At 45.0% G+C, this 25,955-nt stretch overlaps 2 protein-coding genes across 3 annotated transcripts in view; both read left to right on the forward strand.

Moving 5' to 3' along the window:
* Positions 1-24,327, forward strand: part of LOC129333054 (nephrocan-like) — a 34,186-nt gene extending 9,859 nt beyond the window's left edge. The window contains exons 3-5 of one of the 2 annotated variants that reach the window (XM_054984380.1): positions 1,366-2,679; positions 9,317-10,221; positions 23,444-24,327. In XM_054984380.1, coding sequence (XP_054840355.1) covers positions 2,443-2,679; positions 9,317-10,221; positions 23,444-23,891 — 1,590 coding nt within the window. In that variant the 5' untranslated portion in view covers positions 1,366-2,442 and the 3' untranslated portion in view covers positions 23,892-24,327. The remainder of the gene's footprint in view (positions 1-1,365; positions 2,680-9,316; positions 10,222-23,443) is intronic. The other variant, XM_054984387.1, reaches the window with a different exon arrangement.
* A 577-nt stretch (positions 24,328-24,904) lies between these two features.
* Positions 24,905-25,955, forward strand: part of NUS1 (NUS1 dehydrodolichyl diphosphate synthase subunit) — a 30,128-nt gene continuing 29,077 nt past the window's right edge. The window contains exon 1 of the mRNA XM_054998496.1: positions 24,905-25,485. Coding sequence (XP_054854471.1) covers positions 25,086-25,485 — 400 coding nt within the window. The 5' untranslated portion in view covers positions 24,905-25,085. The remainder of the gene's footprint in view (positions 25,486-25,955) is intronic.

The following is a 25,955-nucleotide window of genomic DNA, read 5'->3' on the forward strand; positions in this document are numbered from 1 at the left end:
AACAGCTTGTTCGCGAACAGCAGATTGGGCTGTTCGTGGCTTTTTTTAGTTCGTATTGCTGTTCGTGCCCATCTCTAGAACTGAACCTGGGTCTATTCTCGTCTGCCACTCTAGTCACTATGCCACACTGGGTCTCATTCAGTTAAGCACTACCTTTCCCTGTTTGCTCAAATGGCCAGTCTTTGCGTTTCCCATATGACCCCCCTAAATAAAATAAAGTGTGTGTGTGTGTATAATAATTCAATATTTAAAATAAAGTATATATACAATAACTCAATAAAAATGTATAAAGAAACATAACACCAAAAATAAGGAGGAAGCCAATATCCATTATTTGGGGTATGCAAAACAGAATTAAAAGTCTTCACTTACTGTCAGAAGACAATAATAAAGGGAAATAGACGAATCTCCCTGGGGAGAGAGATCCAAAGCTTTGGCACCATGACCAAGAAAGACCTTTCTCAGATTGTGACCCATCCAGCTTCAGACAGTGGAGGCACCTGAAGAGGAGCATCTGAAAATGACTGGAATAGACAGGTAGATTCATATGGGAGCAGGTGGTCCTTAAGGGATGCTGGCACCAAGCCGAATAGGGCTTTAAAGGTCAATACCAGCCCTGAAACAAATTGGGAGGCAGTGTAAATGTAACAGGGAGGGAAGACAGCATGGTATAGCCCCATCTCTTCAGATCGCAGAACCTAAGTGGGATTGGTACTTGGATGAGAGACCGCCAAGGAATACTCTGCAGAGGAAGGCTGTGGCAATCAACCCCAAAGTCCCACCTATCCTCCAGGGCTAGGGTTGCCACAGTGATCTGCCTCTCTGGGAAGAGGCAGGCCACCCAGAGATTGCCCAGCAATGCCCACCATCAGCAGGCAGCCAGGGCAAATGGTTGTGTGCGCATGGACTCACACCGCACATAACTTCTGGTTACATCAGGAACAGCGACATCATGCTAAAATATTATGTAAGTAATGTCTTTCTGCAGGGTGCAAGAAGTGGAATGGTAATTACCTGTACCCTGCCCCTCCAACCTGCTGACAGTTGCCAGAAGGTATCACAAACAGGTAGGGACAGGTTTCAAACGAAATGTTGGCAAACAAGGACCAAACGGTCTACAGAAACCTGATAGATAATAACAATAATGCAATTTTAATAAAGTGCCAATGCAAGGAATGCAAAAGGTGCAAAGTAAGTATTTCAATATATATACTCCAAAAATACTAGGGACTATCCATCTACACGCATGTAGCCCCAATGCATGGAATACACTCCATACAACACATGTATAATAACATGCATATAAATACAAAGTTTGTCTTTCAAAGTGCACGGTTCCAATGGGTTGTTTCTTCTTTCTTACAGGCAAACCTGCCAATGAAGGGTGAAGAGGGTCCAACGGGAGCTAGAAGGTCGATGAAGAAGCTCCCGGGTTGTTGGCACCCGTTGCAAGAAAGAAGAAACAACCCATTGGAACCATGCACTTTGAAAGATGAACTTTGTATTTATATGCATGTTATTATACATAATGTATATGTTAACTGAGACTCAGTTCAATGTGCAAATTAGACACCTGTTCCTTCAAGAGGAGTGCAAGTCCATCCAGAATGGGCAGCACCTTAAATCCTGGGTCAGACCTTCCGCTCAGCAGTAGCACTTCTGTCTTGTTGGGATTAAACTTCAGTTTATTAGCCCACATCCACTCCCAAACCACCCGTATTCCTAAATAAGTATATACAGTGGTGAGAAAAGGTTACCTGCCTGAGGCAATTGGTAAAGTTAAAAAGATTCTTCATAGAAAAAGCAAGAGCTGATATCTCAATCGACCTATAAAGATAGTAAGTTAACCTTCCAGTATTCTATAGATTTTTTATTTCCCATGGTACAAAAAGTGAGAGGGTAGACCAAATTCTTCAAGTGACATATTTACTAAGACCGTGTATCAATTGATCAGTTTTAGTGAACTGCATAAAAGTAGCAAAATAAATCAATCTGGAAATTGCTTATTTAATGAAAGAAAATTGCTTGTTTTCTTGGAATCGCTATAGAAGGATGAAAGAAATGCTTCAGGGCCTTTTTTGATGTTTGTTTTAATACAGAGCCATTGGAAATCCAGATATTTTATAGCCCCTTATAAAAGACCTCTTATCTTTTCCCCCAACAATCCTGTGGTGTCACATTGAATCCAACTAGGAAACTACAGATAACAGAAGTGTTTGCAGATTAGACATCAGGCAATAAATAAGATCAATTTCCCATGCCAGCCAAAATAAAGACTCCTTATCATTGTTTAAACCTTTTGCTCTTTGTGAAGCTTGCTAATATTTTAACCAAAGGGACTGTCTTTGCTGCCTTTTTGCAAAAAGAGAACCCACAGCTGTATTTATCTTTTTATCAGATGTTACGGTATAAAAGAGCACATGATACCTACAAATCCATGTTATGGATTGCAATTTCTGGTGCTGTTCAGGAAGGTGCTATTTAGGAAAGATGTTGGTGTTTTACATTTTATTCCTTTTGTTTCACTTGCACAGTGGTTTTGCTGCCATATGCCCAAGAAAATGCAACTGTGATTTGTCAAGGAGAGTGCAATGCTATAGAGTTGGACAGATGCCTAAAGAGATTGCTTCCACTACCAAGAGACTTTACATCAGCCACAGCAAAATCAAACAGCTCCAGGTAGGATGGTTTCTTCATGGAGTAGCTTAAATTTTTCATGAGGGTAGCAAGATGCACTAGAAGACAAGGATCCATGTTTGCAGGAGAGGCAGCGTAGAAATTTTTCAAATGAATAAACAAATGATGGGATTGTAGAAGTGGGACTTTTGACTGCAGCAGCTCTGTAGGGAGAAAATATGACCAATCTTCTATGAAAGCTGAAGAACTCTGTTCTCCTTTGCACCAGGCCACTTTAAGGCTGCTGCCCTGTCTGTACATATCTAGGAATAGCTCCCATCACTCTCAACAGCACTTATATCTGCATAAATGTGCCTACGATGTTTGGGTTTAATACATCCAAATAGTAACTGAATGTATTAGGGTTGCCTACAAGTGAACTAGCTTTCATGTTTCACAGGCTAGGAAAAGGGGATGGGGAGATGTTGATGGTAAGTAGCATGATGAAAGTTCATTTCCACTGACTTCAGTGAGACTATGCATGTCACTTGGCATAGACTTTTTAAGAAGTGGTAACTGTTCAGCAAAATCCACTGGAGAAACACTTGGATTAGTCATTTTTGCTCCCTGTCAGGCCTCTTTGGACCTGGATTCTACTTATACCTTCAGTTCATGAAATAATTGATCGTGGATATAACATCCTTTACATGGTTATCAAAAGCAGAGTATCACACTACTTAGTCCATTGAAGTCAGAAGGTTTAGAAGGATGGACCTCTGTTTAGGATTACATTATCTGTCCCACACTCCTCAATGACAACTGGACCCCCAAAGTATTTTTATAGCTTCCATTATAATTTAAGCCTTCTGCTCACTATTTCATTTTTTTCATTCATAGATCTTAGAGATGAAAACGCCATTTTAAGCATATTGCTTTGCCTGTCTAATAAAAGCCATAAAAATATATGTCCTTTAGCAACAAAAAATCCAGTAGTTTCTAAAAGCCTATGAAATCTTTGATTACCAAGGGCTTCACTGCTGAGTTTTACAGTTTATAGAAACAGGACAGAGTCCTGAATATAAAAACTGCTGAAGATTTCTATAAAATAATGAGAAACATTATTCCTTCAACATTTTGAACAGGCCTACCGATTCCTAAATACTTTAAAATTGACTTCGAGAAATCCTAAACAGGTCTACTCAGAATCCTACTTCAGTCTATTTAAGTAGACTTACTCCCAGGAAAATGTTCTTCAGATTGTACTATTATCCAGAACTGATTTTAGCTAGATTGCACCTTTGGATGCAAAAAAAGAAAAGTTAGGTGCAGCTGAGTCCAGTTAAAATTGACAAGATCTCATATTTAATTATTAAACTTTGTGTCTGAAATCTACAGAAATTCAGTTTTGGATTAGACAGAGACTGGAATCATTTTAAGAACTAGGTAGGCATTGGAGAATTCGTTGTTTTTTAAAAAAATTAGTAAAAGGAGATATTTCTGTAGCTCATGATGACATGGCTATTTTCAGTGCCCATTGTGCAAAATAAATCCATTGTATCTGAGAACATATCAGAAAACCTGTACAAGTTCAGAGTCTTGATATCATTTTGTTAGCTTTATAGAAAATTACCAGCAAGCTATCTAATAATCGCCTGACTTGTTCCATTCCTTTTAACATGTTTGAGATATATGGAACTAAATGTTATCACTTGCCAATAGCTGCAAATCAAATTTCTTTTAAAGAGACAGCTACAGGGATTGATTCAAATAGTGGCAACCCTATTGGACAATTTTTTGGATATGGTTTTATTCAAGCCAGCAGCCCACTTTCTGCTGAGTTCAACAGCTCTCTTTATATCAGTGTGACTTCTACTGAGTTCTGTAGTGCATTTACTGTACTGTTCTGTAGTGCATCAGTAGTGCATTTACTGTTTGTGCAGCCCAGTCTTAGGCATCTTGATTGAAACACAAATCATGCTGAGTTCAATGGGGCAGGCTCATAGCCATGGGTATCTTTTAATTATCCAGATCAAATAATATGAAAGATTATTCTGGAGCAATAAATTAACCCCTGCATTATTTTCTAGTATCCTGAAAGCTTAAAGTGTAGTTTAGGGATGCAGCCACATTGGACTGAAGAGCTTGTACCTTCTGGATTGAGACAAGACTCACAAGTGCTAAAGTTCCCTTGAACATGTGCATATTCTTATCACTGGATAACTAAAAACTGATCTGAAAACATACAGATTTGTCATCTAGAACATTTTTATCCTGTCCTTTTTATAGTACACATGATTCTCCCTTCCCCATTTTATCCTCTCAACAACCCTGTGAGGTAGGTTAGGCTGACCAGCTCAAGCTCACCCAGTGACTTTCATGGCAGTAGCGGATTCCAATCTGGATCTCCTGGATTTACACTACACTATACTACAAAGGCCTTCTAGGACAGAGATTGTGATGATTAAGAAAGGCCGATCGTAGGGCTGCCATTCCCCCACCCAGGGTGGGGGATCCGCTGCTCCCACCTCCTCCTCCTGACCCCACTTACCTGACCAGTGGGGGGTACACCCCCCGGGGGCACCCCCAGCGGTGTGGTGTGCCCCGCGCCCCGCTGCAGCACGCTCCTGAACCCCTGTGTCCTGCAACAGGCCCGTTTCAGGATGAATCAGGCCCGTGGGGGGTGAATCAGCTCTTTGGCAAGCGTGGGAATGCATGCCAGGCCACCCTTTGACCTGCATGATGATGTAATTTCCCAAAAGTGATGTCACCACGTACACCAGGAGCATGTGTGTGTGAGGACAGACAACAAAGACTGTGGAGGGTGAGTTCAAGGTTCCCAGTCCCCTGCTGGGGGACTCGAGGGACCTGGCAACCCTATCTGATCGTTAGGGCTACTAGATACCTACTGCTGTCTTGAAGTATTTAAAAAGGGACAAGGTAATTGTGCCACTACTGTTCCTTCCACTAGAACCTAATGCATTGTGTTTTGCATCAAAGTTACATCCTCCTAAATCCACTGAAATTATTTTTTTATCCTTTGGATTCAATGAATGAATGGTTAGTATTCATGGTATTCTCTCTACTGAACACACGCACATACACTACGAAAGGCAAAGTTAATCTATGATTTTAGCCTTGGCTACAAGTCATATCACAGTGTTCACTAGCTACCAAGTGTCTGCTCAGTTAGAAGTCACAACCAGGTCCGGCTCTCTGGCCACATATTTTTAGGGTTACACTTCAAAAATCTTTTTTTTTTGTCTGAAACTGCAATATGCTTTACTACCACGGCTGGGAGAAGCACGGATTCCAGGTATCTGATTGGTCCTCTTCTGGAGGGTGGCAACAAATATATCCCTTGTAGTGCAATCCTATGCAAGTTTACTCAATGCTCAGTTCCACTTAATGGGGTTTACTTTCAGAGAAATGTGCATGGAATTACAAGCTAGGCTACAATCCTATACACATTTTCTAGCGACAAAGTTGAACTCAGTGGGATTAACTTCTGACTATACATGCTGAGGATTGCATGGTTATTCTCTCAAGAGCCCTAGGTGCTGACATGGAGCCTAAAAGAAACATTCAGATAGCTCCATGATCTACTTGAACAAAACATTCCCATTTAAAGGAGTTTAATTTTGGACAGATTTGTGGATTGCAGCCAAAATATGCAGGGAAATCCTAAAAAGAGTTCTTCTAGTCTAAGCCCATTGAAATCAATGTGTTTAGTAGAGTACTTTTGATATGGTGCCAGTGGCATTTATTCTTGTACAAATAGGTCTGTTTGCTCATTTGTATAAACTATAACTATAATTTTGTGGACAAGAGGAAACAGTATTTGCATGTCATGACTAGAAAGAAAAATTGAGGGTCTTTATCGAGGTAATTTACTATTTTGTCAAATACCAACCTGATAACAGTAGCATTGCAAACTTCAAAAGTGCATTTGCAAAGAACCATTGTTCTGACAGTTTAAAATATCTAAAATAAACATCTAAAATATGCTATCAAAATGTAATCACCTCCCTTGTCTTACTCTGTAAAACAAATAAGGAGATAGCACCAATTTTTCTTATTTAACCACTTAAGGAAAATGTCTCTGAAATGATAGGGCATTTTAAATAAACCACACAATGCAGTCCAAATTAAGTGAAGTAACTTTAATATCACAGCCCTGTGAATTGATTTGTAAGTAACAAGTGAACTAAGTAAAGTGAGGCTTTTTTATGAATAAACATGCCCAAGGCATAATGGCTGAAATCCTAAAACCACTTACTAAAGATTAAGGAGGAGAGAAGGGGCTGTGACTCAGTGGTTCTGTTTTGCATGCTGAAAATCCCGGGTTCAGTCCTCATCTCCTGTTGAAAAGACCAGGCAGTAGATGATGCGAAAGGCCTCTGACTCTGGAGAGCCACTGCCAGTCTGAGTAGGCAGTACGGACCTTCATGGAGCAATGGTCTGATTCAGTATAAGGCAGCTTCATGTATCCGGGTGTGTTCAGGTATCATTGAATTACGAGGCTTTTAAGCAAATATACTTAAAATCAGGGCTTTTTTCTGGGGAAAGAGGTGGTGGAACTCAGTGGGTTGCCCTCGGCAAAAATGGTCACATGGCTGGTGGCCCCGCCCTGATCTCCAGACAGAGGGGAGTTTAGATTGCCCTCCGCGTGGCGCCATGTGACCATTTTCAAGAGGTTCCGGAACTCTGTTCCACTGCGTTCCAGCTGAAAAAAAGCCCTGCTTAAAATCATGCTGCTTGTCCCACTGCTGTCAGTTGAAGGTTGAGCAAGTTCTTAATTTCTCCCATTTAAGTTAGTGGGACCAACATCTTGAGCGTATGAATATTTTCACAAAAATATCTCATGGAATTCAATAGTACTTATTCTAAGTGTGCCTAGAGCTATAGCCTTAAAAATATTCAGCCAGGCGTATGGTTGAGATGTTCCGCCAGGTGTACGGTTGAGGGCAGTCTTTGATCATTTAGGAGCTTCCCTACTGGTCTCCCACCAGGGGGGCAATGTAACCATCTGCCTCCCTATAAGCGCAGTCACCAATTTATTATAAACTGTGCCCCTACCCCACCCCTTTGTTCTTCTTTGTTTATATCATGATTAGAGAAATTGGAGGGGGCCAGCCATCTGTTTTTGTATGTATTTGTGGTGTTTTTTGGTTTTAAATGTAATTTATATGTTTTAATGCTCACTGAGCATTTTATTGTAACCCGCTCTTAGTCCATTCATGGGGAGGGAGGGCTAGACGTAGAATGAATGAATGAATGAATGAATGCATGCATGAATTCCGTATATTCTATGCCAATAGACTTGAGCCTGCAGCTTGGCATAGAACAGTACATTTAAAAAAATGTAATTTTGCCTGGATTGTTTATTAATAGTCTTGCATCATATTATAATGGGAACTTAGGAAGATCCCTCCAGGTTCCTCAAAGAACTGATCCCAGCAGCTTTTGAAGGCACTGAAGAGGCTTTATCCTACTAGATAAAAGACAACTCACTTCTTACCCTGGTGCATCTCCAGAGGGCGCTGCCATGGAGAGAGACTCAGAAGAGGCAGCCCATCCCTCTGACAGCACACCGCAGCGGGAAGCCCAGGCCGGGATCAGACACAGAACAGGTGGCAATGCCTGTCACCCACATTCACCCAACTGGGATCAGGAGAGGAGCAGGTAGCAAGGCTCGCCCCCTGCCTTCACCCAGCTGGGATCAGGAGGAGCGGAGCAGGTGGCAATGCCCACCTGTCACCTTCAGCCAGCTGGGATCAGGAACGGAGCAGGTGTTGATGTCCGCACCCCGCCTTCACCCAGCTGGGACCAGCAGTGGAGCAGGTGGGGATGCCTGCCCCCGCCTTCCAGCTGGGATCAGGAGCGGATATCCAAGCAAAGAGAGTAATGAGGTACTTACCCACAGACGCAAAAAAACCCAGCGTAAACTTACTAATAAAACCTTTTTTATCAAAAGTGAAACGTATCAGTGTAATAATTTAATGAGTGACAAGTGAGTAGAGAGCCATATTAACCCTATAGTGTTATACTTACAGTTTCCACTGTGTATGTAATAAATTCCTATGTATTGTCGCTCATTAAATTATTATACTGATTTGTTTCACTTTTGATAAAAAGGCTTTATTAGTAAGTTTACGCAGTTTTTTTGCTTCTGTGGGATCAGGAGTGGAGTAGGTGGCAATGCCTTCCCCCCGCCTTCACCTGGCCGGGATGAGGAGCAGAGCAGGTGGCAATGTCTGCCCCCCCTGTCTTCACCCAGCCAGGATCATTTATGGGGGAGGAGGCAATGCCTGCCTGCCCTCCCTTTCTAAAGCCCGTTGTATTTTCCCCCACAATGGGCTTTGTTACTAGTTTACCTATATAAAACGTGGGCCTACAGGCCCTAACTGCAACAACTCCAGTAGCCATCTATCAACCAACACCACTTCTTTATCCCAGGCATCGGCACATAGCCTCTCCTCCAGACATTAATGTTTCCTTAACTGTATCATTCTGCATAATCATTCTGTATCATTCTCTTTACACTCAGACACTCTTTACACATAACTCTCATGCACTTAAACGCATCTGAACAGGAGAATGGGAGAAGCTAACAATGCACTATTGTAATGGAAACTAACAATGCACTATCACAATAATTTCACCTCCCCAAACATCATTTTGCTGTGGTTTTTGCCTTTAGATTTCTGATGTCAGTCGACTGCCTGCCCTTGAAGAATTTGTTCTAACCTGCAGTGGGACAGAATCAGTGGAGAGGAACACTTTCAAAGCCCTGGATGACTTGAGGATACTGGAACTCTGGAAAAATAAACTGAGACATGTACCTGTCTTACTCCCAGCAACTCTGGAAGTGCTGAAGCTTGGTGATAATTTAATAAGTGTTCTAAATGAGTCTGATTTTGAAGGTTTAAAAAAACTAAGAGTTCTTGATATACAAAACAATTTGATTTTGGCTCTTTCTTCTAGTACCCTTTCTTCTCTTTGCAGTTTACAGCGTTTGACTTTGGCTGGAAACAATATGGAATCTGTGTCAGGAGGACCACTCACACTTCTTAACTTGAAGTACCTGAGTATGGAGAATAATAAACTGCAATCTTTTCCAGAAAGCTTTTTCACAGTTCTCCACATGCTGCTGTTCCTCAATTTAAATGGCAACTTGCTAACTAAAACTCCTCCAGGCTTACCTAAATCCTTGTTATCGTTGACTCTAGAGAGAAACCAACTCAAAATTCTAAGATCTGAAGACATGAAACAACTGACAAACTTGTCAGAACTTTGCATGTCTGAAAACCAGCTTTCATCAATTGATGGGGCCCAGTTTCTTTCCAGCCTGACCCGGCTGGAGCTGGCTGGGAACAAACTCCGTACAATTCCAGTCAATCTACCAGCCACACTGCAGAAGATTGATTGCAGCAATAACCTGATAGAAAAAATTGAAACCCAAGATTTCCACGATCTCCAGGACCTTAAGCATTTATTCCTTGACAACAATGTTGTTAATACATTTGAGGATGGGGCACTTCAGAGATGTACAGTACTGTCTAATCTAGCACTTGAACAAAATCTACTTCGTTCTATACCATTAAGGTAAGCAACACTGAATGTCAAAACCCTATACAAGCAATTTTTAATTTAATTTTTATGTGTTGACAGGATAGCAAAAAGAAATTCAAACAATGGTAATAGTCAACAACACACTTTTATAGTATGTTCCACAAGAGCCAGAATTCCAAAGGAGGGCATCGATTGTACTCTGTCAGTACTTCCCACTTAAGAAACTTTTAGTTGTGTCATTGCAAAATAGTGCTGGGCAGTGGCATGGAGTGCTGCTGGTTGATGTCACTTTTAGAAATAAAGACCTCAGAACTCAAGCGTAACTTGAATCAGAAAGGTTGGCATTGGGATCATACAGTGGGGTTGTTTAATTGGCAGGAAGGGAAATGTACTCTGCATGTGTTCAGGTTTGTCAGATTACATGCTTGTAAAACCCCTTCTGCACCAGGGACAAAACTCCTCAGTTTCCCTGAAGTCAAGCAGAAGGGCATGGAATTGGATTGTATGCAGCCATTCGCACCTCACATTTGGTCAGCATGGTGCCATTTCTTTTTTTAATCTGCACTGTGCCAAAATGAATCAGGATCATGCGTGCTCGTTGTCATCACTGATGCCAGCATTTGTGGCATCACAGTGCTAGCCTTCCTTTTCTTTTTTTGTGCATGCCCGTCAGGGCGTGAGAATTGCCAGATGCGTTCTACTCGGTTGCTAACATATACATAGAACCGACAGCTTTGATTGTGTATGTATCCGAGTACTACTTTGCTGTCCGTGTAAAAGGTAGTATTATCAAACGCAAGGTCCATTTCGCTCTCTATCGTTTCTGCAAGCTCTACAGCCAGCACAGCACCGCATAGTTCCAAGTGTGGGATGGTGTGTCCCTGTTGTGGGGCTAGCTTGGCCTTTCCCAGGATGAAACCCACATGGACATGGTTCTCCCTGCTGATAACCTGTAGATATGCTACGGCTGCGATAACCTTCGTCGATGCATCTGAAAAGACTTGCAGCTCTCTGCGTGATGTGGCGGCAGGTGATACTGATACGTAGGTGTGTGGTATGTGGATGGCTTGCAGGCAGCTGAGCGAGTCTCTCCAGGCCTCCCATTCCTTCCTTTGGTCAGGGGGAAGAGGCTCATCCCAGTCTTTGGTACCCAGGGAGAGAGTACGTAAGAGATGCTTCCCTTGGATGGTCACTGGTGCAGCAAACCCCGAGGGATCAAATAGGCTGTTCACTGCTGACGGGACTCCTCATCGCATGAACTGTTTCTCTTGGGCTGGTGCTCGGAAGGCAAAGGTGTCCTTCTTCAGGTCCCAACTCAGTCCAAGGCTGTGTTGGAGGAGGGGATTATTGCCACCCAAGTCTAGATCCTGTAACCCCTTGGCATGGTCTTCCAGAGCGAATGCCTCCAACGCCTTTGCGCTGTTGGATGCCATTTTGTGCAGCCTTAAGTTAGCTGCATCCAGCATTTGTTGCGTTCTCTTTAGCAGGTCCACGGCTTCTTCTGGAGTGGGCAAGGACTTCAGCCCATCATCCACATCGAAGTCCTGTTCCCCAAACAGCCTTGCATCCAGGCCGTACTTCCCTTCTCCTATGCATGCAGTTTGATGCAACCCATAGTTAGCGATTGCTGGGGACGGTCAGTTGCCAAACACGTGGACTCTCATGCGATATTCTGTGATGGTCTGGCTGTGTTGCTTGTCACTGAACCATAAGGATCGCAGGTAATTGCGGTGGTCCTCTCTGATGAGGAAGGAGTAGAACATCTGCTGGATGTCTGCCATGACAGCTACGGCTTCTTTCCTAAAGCGGATGAGTACACCAAGTAGGCTGTTGGTCAGGTCCGGTCCAGTTAGGAGGGCCTTGTCACACTGACTTCAAAGATTCTCATTGACAAGGGCGTCAAACAGGGTTGTATCTTAGCTCCCTTTTTATTTAATCTTTTTCTCAGTGACCTTGCTGATCACTTATCTGGTGCTGACTGTCATAGCCCAAAACTTGGTGTGATCCAGTGCCTCTGCTTCTATACGCTGATGACACAGTTTTGCTGTCTTGCTCTAGAATTGGCTTAAAACGCTTGCTGACTCGCTGTATCGACTTTTTTTGCTAAAAACAAGCTTCAGCTGAACTATGACAAGTCAAAAGTCATAGTCTTTTCTAAAACTTGGAGACCACACAAATGGGCCGTGGACAGGAAGGAGGTAGAACAAGTTAAATATTACAAATACCTTGTTATCATCAATATAATGCGACTTGGTCCACCCACCGCAAGTATGCAGCGAAGACAGCTGACATTAGTACTTCAGCTATCGCACTTTTTTTTTTACTCCAGAGGTAATCAATTTGTACCAGCTGCTTCCAAAATTTTTAAGTCCAAAGTGATTCCACAACTATTGTATGGTATTCCGATCTGGATTGGGGCCTTTGACCAGGTCATCGAACGTGTTCAATCTAAATTTCTGTGAAAAATCCTGGGCCTACTGAAGTTTGTTCCATATGCAGTTATTTGCTTAGAAACTGGTTTAACTTTAGTGGAAACGAGGGCACGGCTTATGACATTTAAATACTGGCTGCGGTTACATTATAATTCTGGGAGCTTTATATATCAAATGCTTTCAGAGTCCAATGTGTCAAACTGGTCAGCATATATCGTGGAAAAAATGAAAGGCATGGGTATATCTGTGGACTCACTGTCTATGTTAACATCAAATGCTGCATTTCATCAAATTAAGAGTAGGTTGCTAGATATTGAGTGCCAGAAGTCATATAGCCTGGCTACTAAAACCTGCTCTCCCCTGAGCTTTGAAGTCCCTCTCACTGTAGGGAGGATGGCTCCATATTTATCTTCCCTGCAGGTGCCACAACTTCATAGAGCATTTTCTTTGGCCAGGTGCAATGCTATGTCTTCGGCCATTCTACATGGCAAATTTAACAGGATAGACTATTCATCTAGATGCTGTTTATGTGAACAAAAATGTGTCGAGTAAATTACACATGTTCTTTTGCACTGTCATTTGTACACTGGTATACGTCAAACATACTTAAAATCTGTTTTAGCTAGTATGATGGATTGTTCTGACTCGCTCAAAGTCTATAGACTGTTGAACAATTCCTTTCCTGATGTCACCGAGAAGGTGGCTAAGTTTCTCCATTCTGCTTTGAAGTTGCATCAAAGAAGATCACGGAAATAAGCTCTAAATGTATTTATGTATTTGTAATGCAGTATTCTTTTAACCTTGTTGTTTCTTTTTTGTAAGTGGATAACTTGAATTGCTGTTATATGCCAATAAAGGCTAACTTGAACTAGGAGGGCCTTGTTCAACGAGAAGCCCTGGTATTGGGCACTGGAATCGAAGACCACTCTGATCTGGCTGGGCTTTTGGGGATGGTACACCCCGAAGAATGGCAGGTACCAACATTCTTCTCCCTCTCGTAGTAGAGGCGCAATTTCTGCATGGTTATTCTGCAGCATCTTGTCCATGAATTCCACGAAATGGACCATCTCAGGATTTCTTGCCAGAGTTCTGCACAAGGTGTGGAGTCGAGATAAGGCTTGTTCATGGTTGTTGGGTAGTTGCTGTCTAGGCGTGCGGAAAGGAAGTAGGGTGATCCAGCTCCCGGAGTCATCTTGCCGAAGTTCCCTTTCCATTAACTGCAGGAATTGCTTATCTTCCCTAGATGGGGCGAGCACATTGTTATCTTTGGTTGTTTGGAACACTGTAGCTCCTAAATCATAGTCTTGTTCGGTCAGCATGAAGTGTTCCGGACATGGTTTCAAGTGCGAGGCTCTCCCGTTATCTAGGACAGTTGTGGCGAAGACGCTCACCTGGCTTGGCATCTGCAGACAATCTATACAAATATTTCCTATGATGACCCACCCCAGATCGTACCTCTGGGCATGTGGGGTGCCAGGGGGTCCCATGAGCAGCTTGTAGCAAGCCAAAAGATCAGAGACATCTATGCCTAGCAGAAGCAAGATTTGTGCATCTGGATCTAGGGTAGGAGTTTCATCTGCAATTGGTCGTAGATGGGGATGGTGGATTGCCACATCCAGTGTTGGTATCTGTTCGCGATCATCTGGTATGGCATCACATTCCAACAATGTTGGTAGGGAGAACTGGTTGCCGCCATTGAGTGATTCAATCTGGAACCCAACAGCTGTCCTCCCCGCCGTGCACTGGACGCCAGCGTATGTCCTGAGAATATATGGAGTTTCGCCTCCCTGTACGTTGAAGAGCTCAAAGAACTCTGGGCTGGCTAAGGACCAGTTGCTTTGACCATCTAAGACAACATACATCTTCTGGGCCAATTCCGGGTGACCAGCAGGGTAGACCTTGGTGTGATATATGTGATGGCAGGAGAGGTTGCTTTTCCTATCGCCACAAACTTGAGTACAATGGACCGCAACAATCTTGTCTTGGCCCGATGTGTCCTCTTGGCTTGTGGCTGTAGATGTGGCTGTCGCTTCCAGGTCAGGGTCTGGATGCATGGCAGTTGGGTGTGCGTCGCTACTGCAGACATAACACTTGACACTGGCCTTGCAATCTGCAGCTGTGTGTTCCCGAGTCTTGCAACACTTGGGGCACACTTCATGCTGTTTTAAAAGGGCTGTCCGTGCCACCAGAGACATCTCCCTGAAAGCCTTACATCTATTCTCCGGGTGTTTGTACTTGTGAAGTGGACAATAATACTGCTGTGCAGGCAGTTCCTGAGCATGTGGCTGTTGAGCTGGTTTCTTTCCAGGGTGGGATTTTGCTGGAGCGCTTGAGACTCCCATCTTCAGCATGGAGACTGCTGCCTTGGGCTTGGTGTCTCGCAGAGGTGCCTTCTCAATGCGGGATTCAGAAGTGCATGTGGTGTATCCGCACTGTGGATCATTACGTGACCTAGCCAGCCAGCGAACAAAGTCCACCAGGAATGAGAAAGGAGGATACTGCCCTTCATTTTCAACCTTGTAGGCATAAAATTTGTTGCCCCACCTGTCTTGTAGTAGAATTGGTAACTTTTCCGTGATCTCTCTCTGTGTCAAATGCTGATCAAGAGTTGCAAGCCCTGGTAACGCTGGGTTACACATGGCAGTCTTTAGCTCCACAAGGAGATCAGCCAAGTCCCAAAACTTACTAGAGTCAGAGGTGGGTATCTTGGAAACCTCTTCAGTTTCAGCATGAATGAGGTTTCGATTTGCCAAGATGTTCCATAGCGCTTGTCAAGGCGTTCCCAAATCGAGTCAAGGGCTGTCCAGGGGTCTTCAATGTGCACGTTGTAAATGTGTCTCGCCTGTGCAGCAGATTCAGGTTTCAGCCATGCGATCAGGAGGGTGATTTCTTCATCGGCCTGAAGCATCATGTCCCTGATCACTGCCCAGAACAATGCCCTCCAGATCATGTAGTCCTCTGGACGATCTGAGAACTTCTGAACACCACGCTTCATGAGGTCCTTTTTGGTTCTCCAAGGCACCTCACTAACCGTAGGTTCCTGACATGGCACTGGATCTTGGTTCCTAGGGGCAGGAGTGAAGGACAGAGGCAATCTAGGCATAGACTGACACGCTGCCATCAGTCTGCATGGGAAGAAAACTGGAGCGGTGGGATTGAGTGGCTGGCATTCGCATGGGTGCGCGTGGTCCTTCACGTAGGACAGGACTCATTGAGATGCATCTTCCACCTCTAGCGCGGCGAGACTGGACTCTGCTTTCAGTGGACCACTGTTCAGGAGTGCAGCTCGGACCCACATTTTCTTCAATTCAGCCTCCTTCTCGAGTGTTGCTAGCTGCGTCTTAACAGCCAGCTGCTTCTTTGTGAATTCAAGCTCCATCTCCATGACAGCCATTTCAGCCTGCAGTCTTGCCACCTCGGTTGACCTTCGTGATGAGCAGCTTTGACTGGAAGAAGAGGCTGTGGAGGATGGGGCCTTAGGTGATTTGTGGCTAGGGTCTTGCTTGGACTTTGAAGATGTAGTAGGGCCTTGAAGACCGATCGGAGGAGCTAGATGCCCATCTGGAGCAGCTGTCTCTTGGGGATCCTCATTGGTTGCATCTAGGAGCTTCAAGTGTTCTGCCTTGATGCACAATTCCAGGTCATCCATGCAGGATTTCACAAGTCGCTCTCGTTCATCAACCTTGGCCTCAAAGTGTAGCTGCTCTTCCTGTGCATCTTCCATGTCCAACCTCTTCAAGGTGCTAACAGTGAATTCGTTGTTAGAAGCCCATTTGGCTACACGATACAGCAGATGTGCATGGGTAGAGGACAGGTCTTCTGGTTCGCAGACATTTGTTAGGCTATCCAGCTCTTTCTGCAGCTTGATCCATTCCTTCTCTGCCCTCTTATACCTTTATGCCTTCATTGCACACAAGTGTTCACACATTTTAGCTGTCATGGCTCTGTTACGTGAACCAAGATCAGGCTCTGCTTCTTGCTCGTCTTGCACCATTTGGTTGGGATCAGGGACGCTATCTGGTAGATTCTCAGAAGAATTTCCCATTGCAATGTCACCTTGGATCCACTGGGTAGCGCTGTGGCAGTACTGCAGCGGCCTGTCTAGCTTTGGCTTGTCTGCTATTCTGGGTGGAAATTCACTGTAGTTACATGGAATGACCACCAGATGTCGCTGTGCGCTCTTTAACCCTTCAGTCTCCTGCTTTAAACCGTAGCCTCCTCTCCCTCTCTTCTTCAGCAACTATTAGATTGGTTATCTTTTAGGTATCTGTAAAGCTGCACAATTTTCCTGTCTGGCTCAAGGCTTGGGAGGTATCTGTGCTGCTAGGTGATATCTCTAAAGACTTCAATCCTTGGTACTTTTTATGCTGCTGGGTGAAGGGGAGAGGGCTTGCGGGTGCGCAGAGAGCTCTTGAGTTGTGCTGAGCGGTTAGCGAATGGAGCAATTTGCATCACAGACAAAGCTTGCAAGGCAATCCTACTTTCTGCCAGGAACAGATTCCTTCCTCCTTTTCCCAGGCAGTGAAGCAAAACGATGTGGATGAAAGTAGCATGCAACACAGACACACATTTCCCCTCCCATGCTGTGCTAGTCCCTGGGGAATGATTCTAGATTCCATCTCCTTTCACGTTTGGGATCTTCTTATGATGCCTTCTGATGCCAGGGGTGGAGGAGTCTAAAATTCCATCCCTTTGCACTTTTCTCATAAAGGGGGAAGGGAGAGAAGCTTCGATTGCTTTTACTATCCTGGAGTTCCAGGTTACCAATCCTCTTTAGCTACCTGCTGACCCAAGGGATTCCATTCCAAATGACGCAGAACCAACTTACAGTTCAGCCAAGAGAAGGATGCTTCCTGTGTATTATAGCAGTAGTTTATTTAAAAGGTGAGGTAAAAGCAGTCATCTTTCCCCTTCCTCATGGGAGATGTACAGTACAGACAAAGGGAGGAAGAGAGGTTGTAAACACAGGAACAAGGTCATTAAGGATTCAAATATCCCTTGCCCCATTGGTGGCAGTGTAAACTACAATTCCCATCATTCAAAGCCTTAAAGAGGCAACACACATTTCTGATAGAGCTAATACAAGCTTCTAAGCTGTGGCTAACAGCACATCCTGAATCGATTCATTGCTGGAGTGCTGGATCAACCCATTTCCTGAATTTTAAGCCTATCCACCCCTCCACCTCTCCCTTTGTTGATCCTGATTTGCTGATTCATCTGTGCCCCATTCATCATTGCAGTGCAGCATTTTTAACACCCTATGCTTGGCTGGGGTTAATAACTTATCAACTTTTTTCTTTTTAAGGAACTCCCAGGGCCGGATCGACGGGGGAGCAGGGGGGGTAGTCTGCCCCTGGCACGGGGCACAGCTGCCAGCCCCGGGAGCATGCAGGCGGCAGGACAGGGGGTGCGCTTGCTGCATGCCCCCTGGTGTGGGGGGCAGGCGAATGGCACTGGTGGCCTCCCAGCCACTTGCACTGCCGCCGCCAGCTCCGCGGCACACCGGGAAAGCTGGCTTGCCACGGGGGCGGCATGCACCGCCCTGCGTGATGATACCATGGAAGTGACGTCATCATGCAGTGCTGGGAGTGACGCGAAGTTTTAATGTGCAGCGTACCTGGTTTACCTGACTAGCAACACTGAGCAGGTCAGAGACAGCAGAGACCACTCCAGTTGAGGTGAACTATTTACAGTTTATTTACAGTTATATACATACAGTCCATCAGCCTTTGCCAATCTCAGTGACAAAGTGCTTCGCATAGCACTGAAACGTTTACAGGCTCACATCATACTTTACAGTGAACACCTTTATACAAATACAGATATCACTCAACCAACCAGCATCTAGCTTTGCACACTGCACATCTGGCTGATGCAACCTAGCCAGCCTTGAACAATCATGTGACTTGACTGTCAACCTAGATGTCAAAGATCTAACAGGCTTGAATCTTGCCTGAGTTTACTTACATACTCTGACAGGGAGTGCACGTGCGCTGTGCGCGTGAGTGGCCAGTCTTCAGTTTCCCTGGGTGCTGGCAACCATATATCCGGCCCTGGGAACTCCACATGCAGTTGGCTGTGAGAATCGCCCATTGGCCAGCCAAACAGGGGAAACAATAGAGGAAGGGGAGGGGACATTTGAGCATGTGTTTGAATCACTTGCATGAACAAGGAACTGTTCTTTCCTAAAAACAAAGAGAAATAATATTTTTAAAAATGAATTTTATTTTGATGTTATCATCTCATCAGAGCAGCAATGCATTTCTGGCAAAGCTCTGCTCCTGCCTCCTTTTCTGTTGCCCCCCAAACATGTTTCTCCACAATAGGATAAAAAGAGAATCTAAAATTTGAGATTAACATACTGATTTCTAATACCCAGATATTTATCCCCCTATACAATATTCACACCTGTGCCAAAGCAAAAAGAATAAAAAGGGAACTTCCCCCTGCGTGCTTTCAAACCAGCAATTCATCAATCCTGTACTGGACTTAATTTTTTTTTAAAAGAGAGAGAGAAGAGGGGAGGGGAGAAGATTGGAAAGGAGGGGAGGGGGAGTGGCTGGATAGATGAGAGCAGCCAATCACAATGCAATGGGCTGGCAGGAGAAGGGAGGAAGAGGGTGGAGCACCAAAAGTGGAATAAAGAGTATGCCCAGGGAAACAGCTGACCGCAAAGTGGATTTTTTTTAAAAAAAGTAATGGTGTAAGTGCTCCCACGAAAGCTGCGGAAAAGCCACATAGTGGCCAGAGTGAATACTCATGGCGGCAAATCTGGCGGCAAAGTCATGGGGAAAAAAACCCTGCTGCAGCTTGGGAACTAAACTGGTGAAATTGACCCATGCAGATTCTGCGTAAGATTTTAAAAGATCCAAGTATGTTAAGGAAAGTTTCTAAGCAAAGTCTGATTTTATTAGAACAACTTTGGTACAGACTATATTGGGCATACCATATACTTTCATGGCTAGCTGTGTAGTTTCAGCTGGCCAGAAGAGATTTTCTGAGTACAGAAAAGAAGATCCACTCATCTACAAAGTGCATCTTCCAAGCTCATGCAGCCTCAGTTAGCATCAGAGCCATGTGGGGAACAAAGAAAAGATTTAATCCTTCAACCTTTGTTTGGTTTCAGTAATCAAAACCAAGTTCCCTGTTGTGCTAATTAGCACTCAAAGGGAAGAGATGTGCTCTTTAAAAATGGGTATCTTTCCCTTTACAATGCAATGACAAAGCAGGGAGCCCAGTTTGTTTAACAAAAAAGAGTGGAGATTGAAGGGTTAAACCCCCTCTCTCTCTCCTGGACTGTCCCAAGGCAAGTTGCGGCTGCATGAGCCTGTACTTTACATTTTATAAATGGACGAGATGTGCAAACAACCTCTCTTCTGTATCAGTAAAATCTGACTGAACAACTCCAGACTCTGAAATGCTACAGAATGACTAGAAAATACAGACTTCTAAACACTACTGTGCAATGGCTCTAAAAACAGAGCAATACTGTGTTGCATAGATACCAATCATGGAAAATCCTAGTTTGTTTTGTAAAGAGAACTGTATTGTAGTGTATTCCATTGATTTTGTAGGTATTACATGTATTACTGTGCATTTATTTATTTATTTAATGTCATTTATAGTCCACCTTTCTCATTGAGACTCAAGTACAAGATTAGTACAATCACTATCAAGTATATTTCAATACAGTATCAAGGACATTTCATAAACAATACCATAGGATAAATAGATACAAGTTTAAAAGACATAGTATTAGTAAGAATCCAATACAGAGCAGAAAAAATACTGAAGCAGAACATAATCAATTCTAGGACTAACAAAAGACAACATAGGAGTACATATTTAAAGCAGCAGATAATATGTAAGGCAATATAGTGATGAAGTCTATGGTCCCCAACTAATTAGCGAAGCATCTGAGACCCCTTCTCTACAATACAGCCCTTCCATTTGAGTAAAAAGCCTTTTTGAATAGTTCAGTTTTGCATCGTTTACGTAAATCCAGGAGAGTAGGGGCTCTTCTGACTTCCTCAGGCAGATCATTCCACAGGATAGGGGCCACCACAGAGAAAGCCCATGTACAGGCTGCTGCTGACTTCACTTGTGTGCAGACTGGCACCTGCAGGAGACCCTGTTCAGATTAGCAAAGCTGCTGTGGAGAAACATAGAGAGGGAGGCGGTCCCGTAGGTATGCCGGACCAAAGCCGTGAAGAACTTTGTATGTAATAACTAATACCTTGAACTGAGCACGGTAACTGATAGGTAGCCAATGGAGCGACTGTAGGATGGGAGTGATGTTCATGCTCCTGCTCGCTCCTGATAACAGTCGAACTGCAACATCTTGCACTAATTGGATGGGAGACCTATGTATAGAGCATTACAATAGTCATGGATTCAACTGGCCAGGTCAGCCATGTCAAGATAAGAAGCCATCTTCCAGGCTAGAGTGAGGTTTTAGTAAGCATTTTTTGCAACTGCCTTAACTTGTTTTTCTAGTAATAACACTGGATCCAGTATAACTCCTAGGCTCTTAACTGAGTCTGCAAGTGTCAGACGAGCTCCATCGAAACTGGGGAGTACAATGTCCTTCAAGATCTCTGCTTTCCCAACAAGCATCACTTCGGTCTTGTCTGGGTTCAATTTCAATTTGTTGTTTTTTAACCATTACTGCAGTACTGCATTACTTTCTAGGTTGATGATTCCTTTTTTATTTTTGCCTGTGATATATTTTGTCTAATACATTTTTGGCATTGTGTGATCCTAGTCATATTGCATTGTTTGTTGGATGTCTCATGCTATTTGATTTCACTGTCTTACACCAGGGTTGCCAACATTTAGGTAGGGGCTGGAAATCTTACAGAATTACAGCTGATTTCCAGACAAATAGACAAATTCCCATGGGAAAAAGGCAACTTTGGAGGGTGAATGTCATATACCCCACTGAGGTCTCTCTCCTTCCCAAATCCCCCACCCTCCTCCAAATCTCCATAAATTTCCTGAGCTGGAGTTCGCAACCCTAGCTTCTACTGTGTAATGCACACTATATCTTATTGAGAAAGGCATGGTATAAATAAGATAAATAAATAAATGTAAGAAGCTCCAGGCTTTATTCACCCAACTTGGTTTTTTTGAGAATAAAGGTGATAAGTTTTGTAAAGTGTGTGTCTAAAATGCTGTCGGGTTGCAGCTGACCATGATGACCACTTAAAATTTTCAAGACATTGAGATGTCCAGTGGGGTGAAAGAAGGGGGATGCAGGTCAGGAGCCCCAGAGCATAAGCAAGATGGTGTGCACATGCACTTCAGTCGCCCAATAATTAGGCTTCCCAGTTGTCTACTGGTGGTAGGCAATTTTGTGGGGGTTTGCCCCATTTCCCACAATCACTGGCAATCAGCAGAAGGTGGCAAACCTCCCAGAGATTGCTCGGCACCAGGGCTTTTTTTCAGGGGGAATGCGGTGGAATGGAGTTCTGGCACCTCTTGAAAATACTCAGCAATAGTGCTTGAAAATAATATTATTTCAAAGAATCCTGTGTGTTTCTTCCTCATTTCCCTCTTGAGAGTTCTGCAACCTCTTTTCCCAGAAAAAAAAACTGGTTGGCACCATCAGGCAACCTGGGAAAGCATGTGACAGGCACCCCTCCAGTGGGTTATGACATAACTTCCTGAAGTGATGTTGTCACACCAGCCACAGGCATGTTCCCTTGCTTCACTGGGGCCAATTTTCGCCCCAAACGGACCAGAATTTGCCCCATGCAAAGCACAGCAGCACGCTCATGGCTGGTATGATATTGCTTGCCGGAAATGATGTCATGCATCTCCAGGAAAGTCTGCATGTAAGGAGATCCCGACAGATCAATCCCTGGTCCCCACCCTCCCACTGGAGGGTATAGGGACTTGGAAACCCTACTGATAACATGACTTCCAGTGTAAAAACCAGAAGCTATAGAGTCTCAGCCGGCCAAATTGGCCCCAAACATTGTAAAAGTGTGATGTTTGGGGTTGATTTGGTCCCAGAGAGATAGGGTTCCCAGGTGCCCGCCAGTGGCGGGCAAACTCCCAGGGATTTGCCACCTCATCTGCCGATTGCCCAGTGATCGGTGGGAGGGGGCAAACTCCTGGAGCTTGCCTGTCACCAGCAAGCACCTCAGGAGCGTGTGCCATGCATGCACTCCCACCCGTCACGCCAGCCGTGGGAGCATCCCCACACTCGGTTTGGAGCCAATTTAGGCCCCAAACCAGCTGAATCTGAGCCATGCACATGGGAGAGCTCCCGCAGCCAGCGCGATGATGTCATTTATGGAAGTGACATTGCTACGAACTCGGCATGGTGATGTCACTTTTGGAAGTGACATCATCACACTGCGGCCAGAGCGCACACACGCTTTGTGTGCATGTGAGGATTCAAACCAGGGCAGCAAAAGGTAAGTGCCAGGTCCCAACCCTCCCACCAGGAGGATAGAGGGACCTGTCAAGCCTACAGAGAGATGCTGTCATTTCTGGTCACTGGAGGGCCTCTGGAGTGAGTACATGCAAGAAGCATGGATCAGGACCCCTGTTGCGTGCTGCTCCCCTTACCACTTTAAAGGAAAGGGGGCTGGCAGCTCTATCATGATGAGAGACAAACAGAGGTGGTTTGCCACTTTCTGCCTCTGCATAATGGCCCTGGACTTGTTTGGTGGTCTCCCATCCAAGTACTAACCAGATCCAACCCTGTATAGCTTCTGGAATCTGATGAGATCAGGCTAGCTTGGGCCACCTAGGTCAGGCATTGTAAAGTAGTTGGCTTATATTAAAATATGTGTTGTTTGTCTTTACTCCAGCCTTCCACATACACTTGCCAGACTGGATCTGAAAGGAAATAGCATACAAAAAATTCAAGAGCAAGAGCTGAAGAATTTAAGGCAGCTACAAGTTTTAAATCTACGGAACAACAAGATAACTGCCCTGGACCATGGCCTCTTGAAACATCTGCCTCGCCTCAGGTACTTGTACCTGGAAGGAAACCCATGGAATTGCACTTGTGATCTTTTCCGCACCCGACGAGCGCTCGCAGCCCAAGGCACAGAGGTCCAAGGAGGACAGTGTTCTGCACCTGCTGAAAGCAAGGGGGAGACCTGGATGTCTTCCAAAAGGATCCTGCGCTTATGCATTCGCGACAGCCTCTATTCCAGTGAAGAGGGCAAAGCTATCCAAAGGAAAACAAATGCCAACCATCCTTCCAGTCTCAGAGTAGACATGGATGATTATTATGACTACGAAACTGATTAAGTACAAATACCCAATAAACTTTCATGTAGATCTTTCCTAGAATTATACGTTATTCAGCCTTCTCTGAAGAAGCTCTATAAATGAATAACTAACCTGCTGGGACTTCCTTTTCAATTTAAAACAAGGACACACAAGCTATCAGCCACATCCTATGCAGAGAAGAGTGCTTAGGCATAATAGTTAAGTGCATAGGAGGAGGCTGCAGTAGGTAGGGTTGCCAGCCTCCAGGTAGTGGCTGGAGATCTCCTGGAATTACAACTGGTCTCCAGGCCACAGAGATCAGTTCACCTGGAGAAAATGGCTACTTTGGGGGGTGGACTCTATGGAATTATGCCATGCCAAGGTCCTTTCCCTCACCAAACCCCACTTTCTCCAGGTTTCACCCTCCAGATCTCCACGAATTTCACAAATTGGAGCTGGCAACCCTATCCCTAGGTTTAGGAATAGGTAGAGATCTAGTATTAATAGCGTTTAGTTGTTAATGCTGTATTAGTAGTATAGTTTAGTAGGCAAAGGTTCTGAAATCACAAGGAACTTCTAATAAACTTCTTTAGTATATATTTAATACAAATGTTTGGGACTTAAAATGCAAATATGTAAAAATAGGCAGTGTACCATTAAAATTGGATACAAGTTTCCACTTCTACATGGCATGCTCATGATTAAGAGTATATATCTGAAGGATCTTTGTGTATCCAGAGTTGTACGCGTTTTCATTTCAACGGCCTGAAGCAGCAAATAAAAACGTCCTGGTATTTTATTCTAGTATATGTACAAATCAACGTCGGTTGCGACTTTTACGTCCGCGACTTTCGCCAGCGGAGTGCCTACTTTAGCCGCTAGATGGCACTGTGTATGAGGGAAAACATGCGAAAGCTTACGGCAACTCTGTGGGCGAACGAGAGGGCCGTTCCTTGTTTCTGACTCGGAACGCAGTCGGGGGCGCTTCCTTTAAGGGCCACGTCATTCGCTCCACCAACCCGGAAGTGACTCCGCGCGGCGGTTGTCAGACCAATGGGCGCGTTGTGCGTAGGTGCGAGGGGAAAGGTCACAGCAGGGATGGAGATGGCGGCGCCGAAGGAGGCTGCCGGGCAGATAAAACCGTGCCAGTGAGGGCGAGGCAGGCGAGATGGTGCATCTCTTGCGCTTCGGCTGAGTCTTCCCGGTGACCTCTCGGCCCCTCCGTCCTCCCCAATGAGCGGCGCGTACGAGTTGCTATGGCGTGTCCTGCACGCCCTCCTCTTCGCCCAGCGCGCGCTCTTCGCCTGGCTGCGAGGGCAGCTCGGAGGACGCGGCTCGTGGCTCAGCTGGTGGCGGAGCGGCGCGACCTCGGTGGCCGCGGCCGCCTCGCGGGCTCTTCTGATGCCGGTGGCGGCCACGGAGGCTTTCGCCTTCCGCAGGCCGGCGGCGACGGGGCGGAAGGTGCTCAGCAGCCAGAGCCGGTGGCGGCGGGATGGGAAGTCCCTGCAGAAGCTGCCGGGTCATGTGGGCCTGGTGGTGACCGAGGAGGAGCCGAGCTACGCCGACATGGCCAGCCTGGTGGTGTGGTGTATGGCGGTGGGCATCTCCTACGTCAGCGTCTACGACCACGACGGTGAGTTGCGCTCGGGGCCGCTTTGCTCCGCTTGCCGCTGTCGCCTCTGCCGTGCCGTGGTCGGTAGGAAGAAGAACGGGCGAGACCCTCCGTCGGCCGCTTCCCTTTTCTCCGCCGTATTTGAAAGACAACTGGGCGCTGCTGGCCGCGCTTGAGTCCTTGCAAAGCGGTGATGGCAAGGAGGCAGCCAGACCGTCAGAGGCCAGTAGAACAATGCAGCCGCCTCAGCCTGGTTCCCAGCTGCATCTCGTAGCTATATTTCTTCTCACTTATGTCTTTGGAAGGCCGGGCTGACACCTGCCCCGTGGGGTACATGTTTAGGGCTCAGTCTTAGACTCTTCTTTAGGGCAAGCCTAGATTAAGTTAATAGAATAACTGAATGTATCCAGTTTGAGCCTCTTTTTACTTCTTGGTTGGTTAATGCTAAATATAAACAGTGCCATCAGCGTTTCAGTGGACTATTTTGAGCA

The sequence above is a fragment of the Eublepharis macularius genome, chromosome 1 (assembly GCF_028583425.1).
Source record: "Eublepharis macularius isolate TG4126 chromosome 1, MPM_Emac_v1.0, whole genome shotgun sequence".
NCBI classification, from domain to species: Eukaryota; Metazoa; Chordata; class Lepidosauria; order Squamata; family Eublepharidae; genus Eublepharis; species Eublepharis macularius.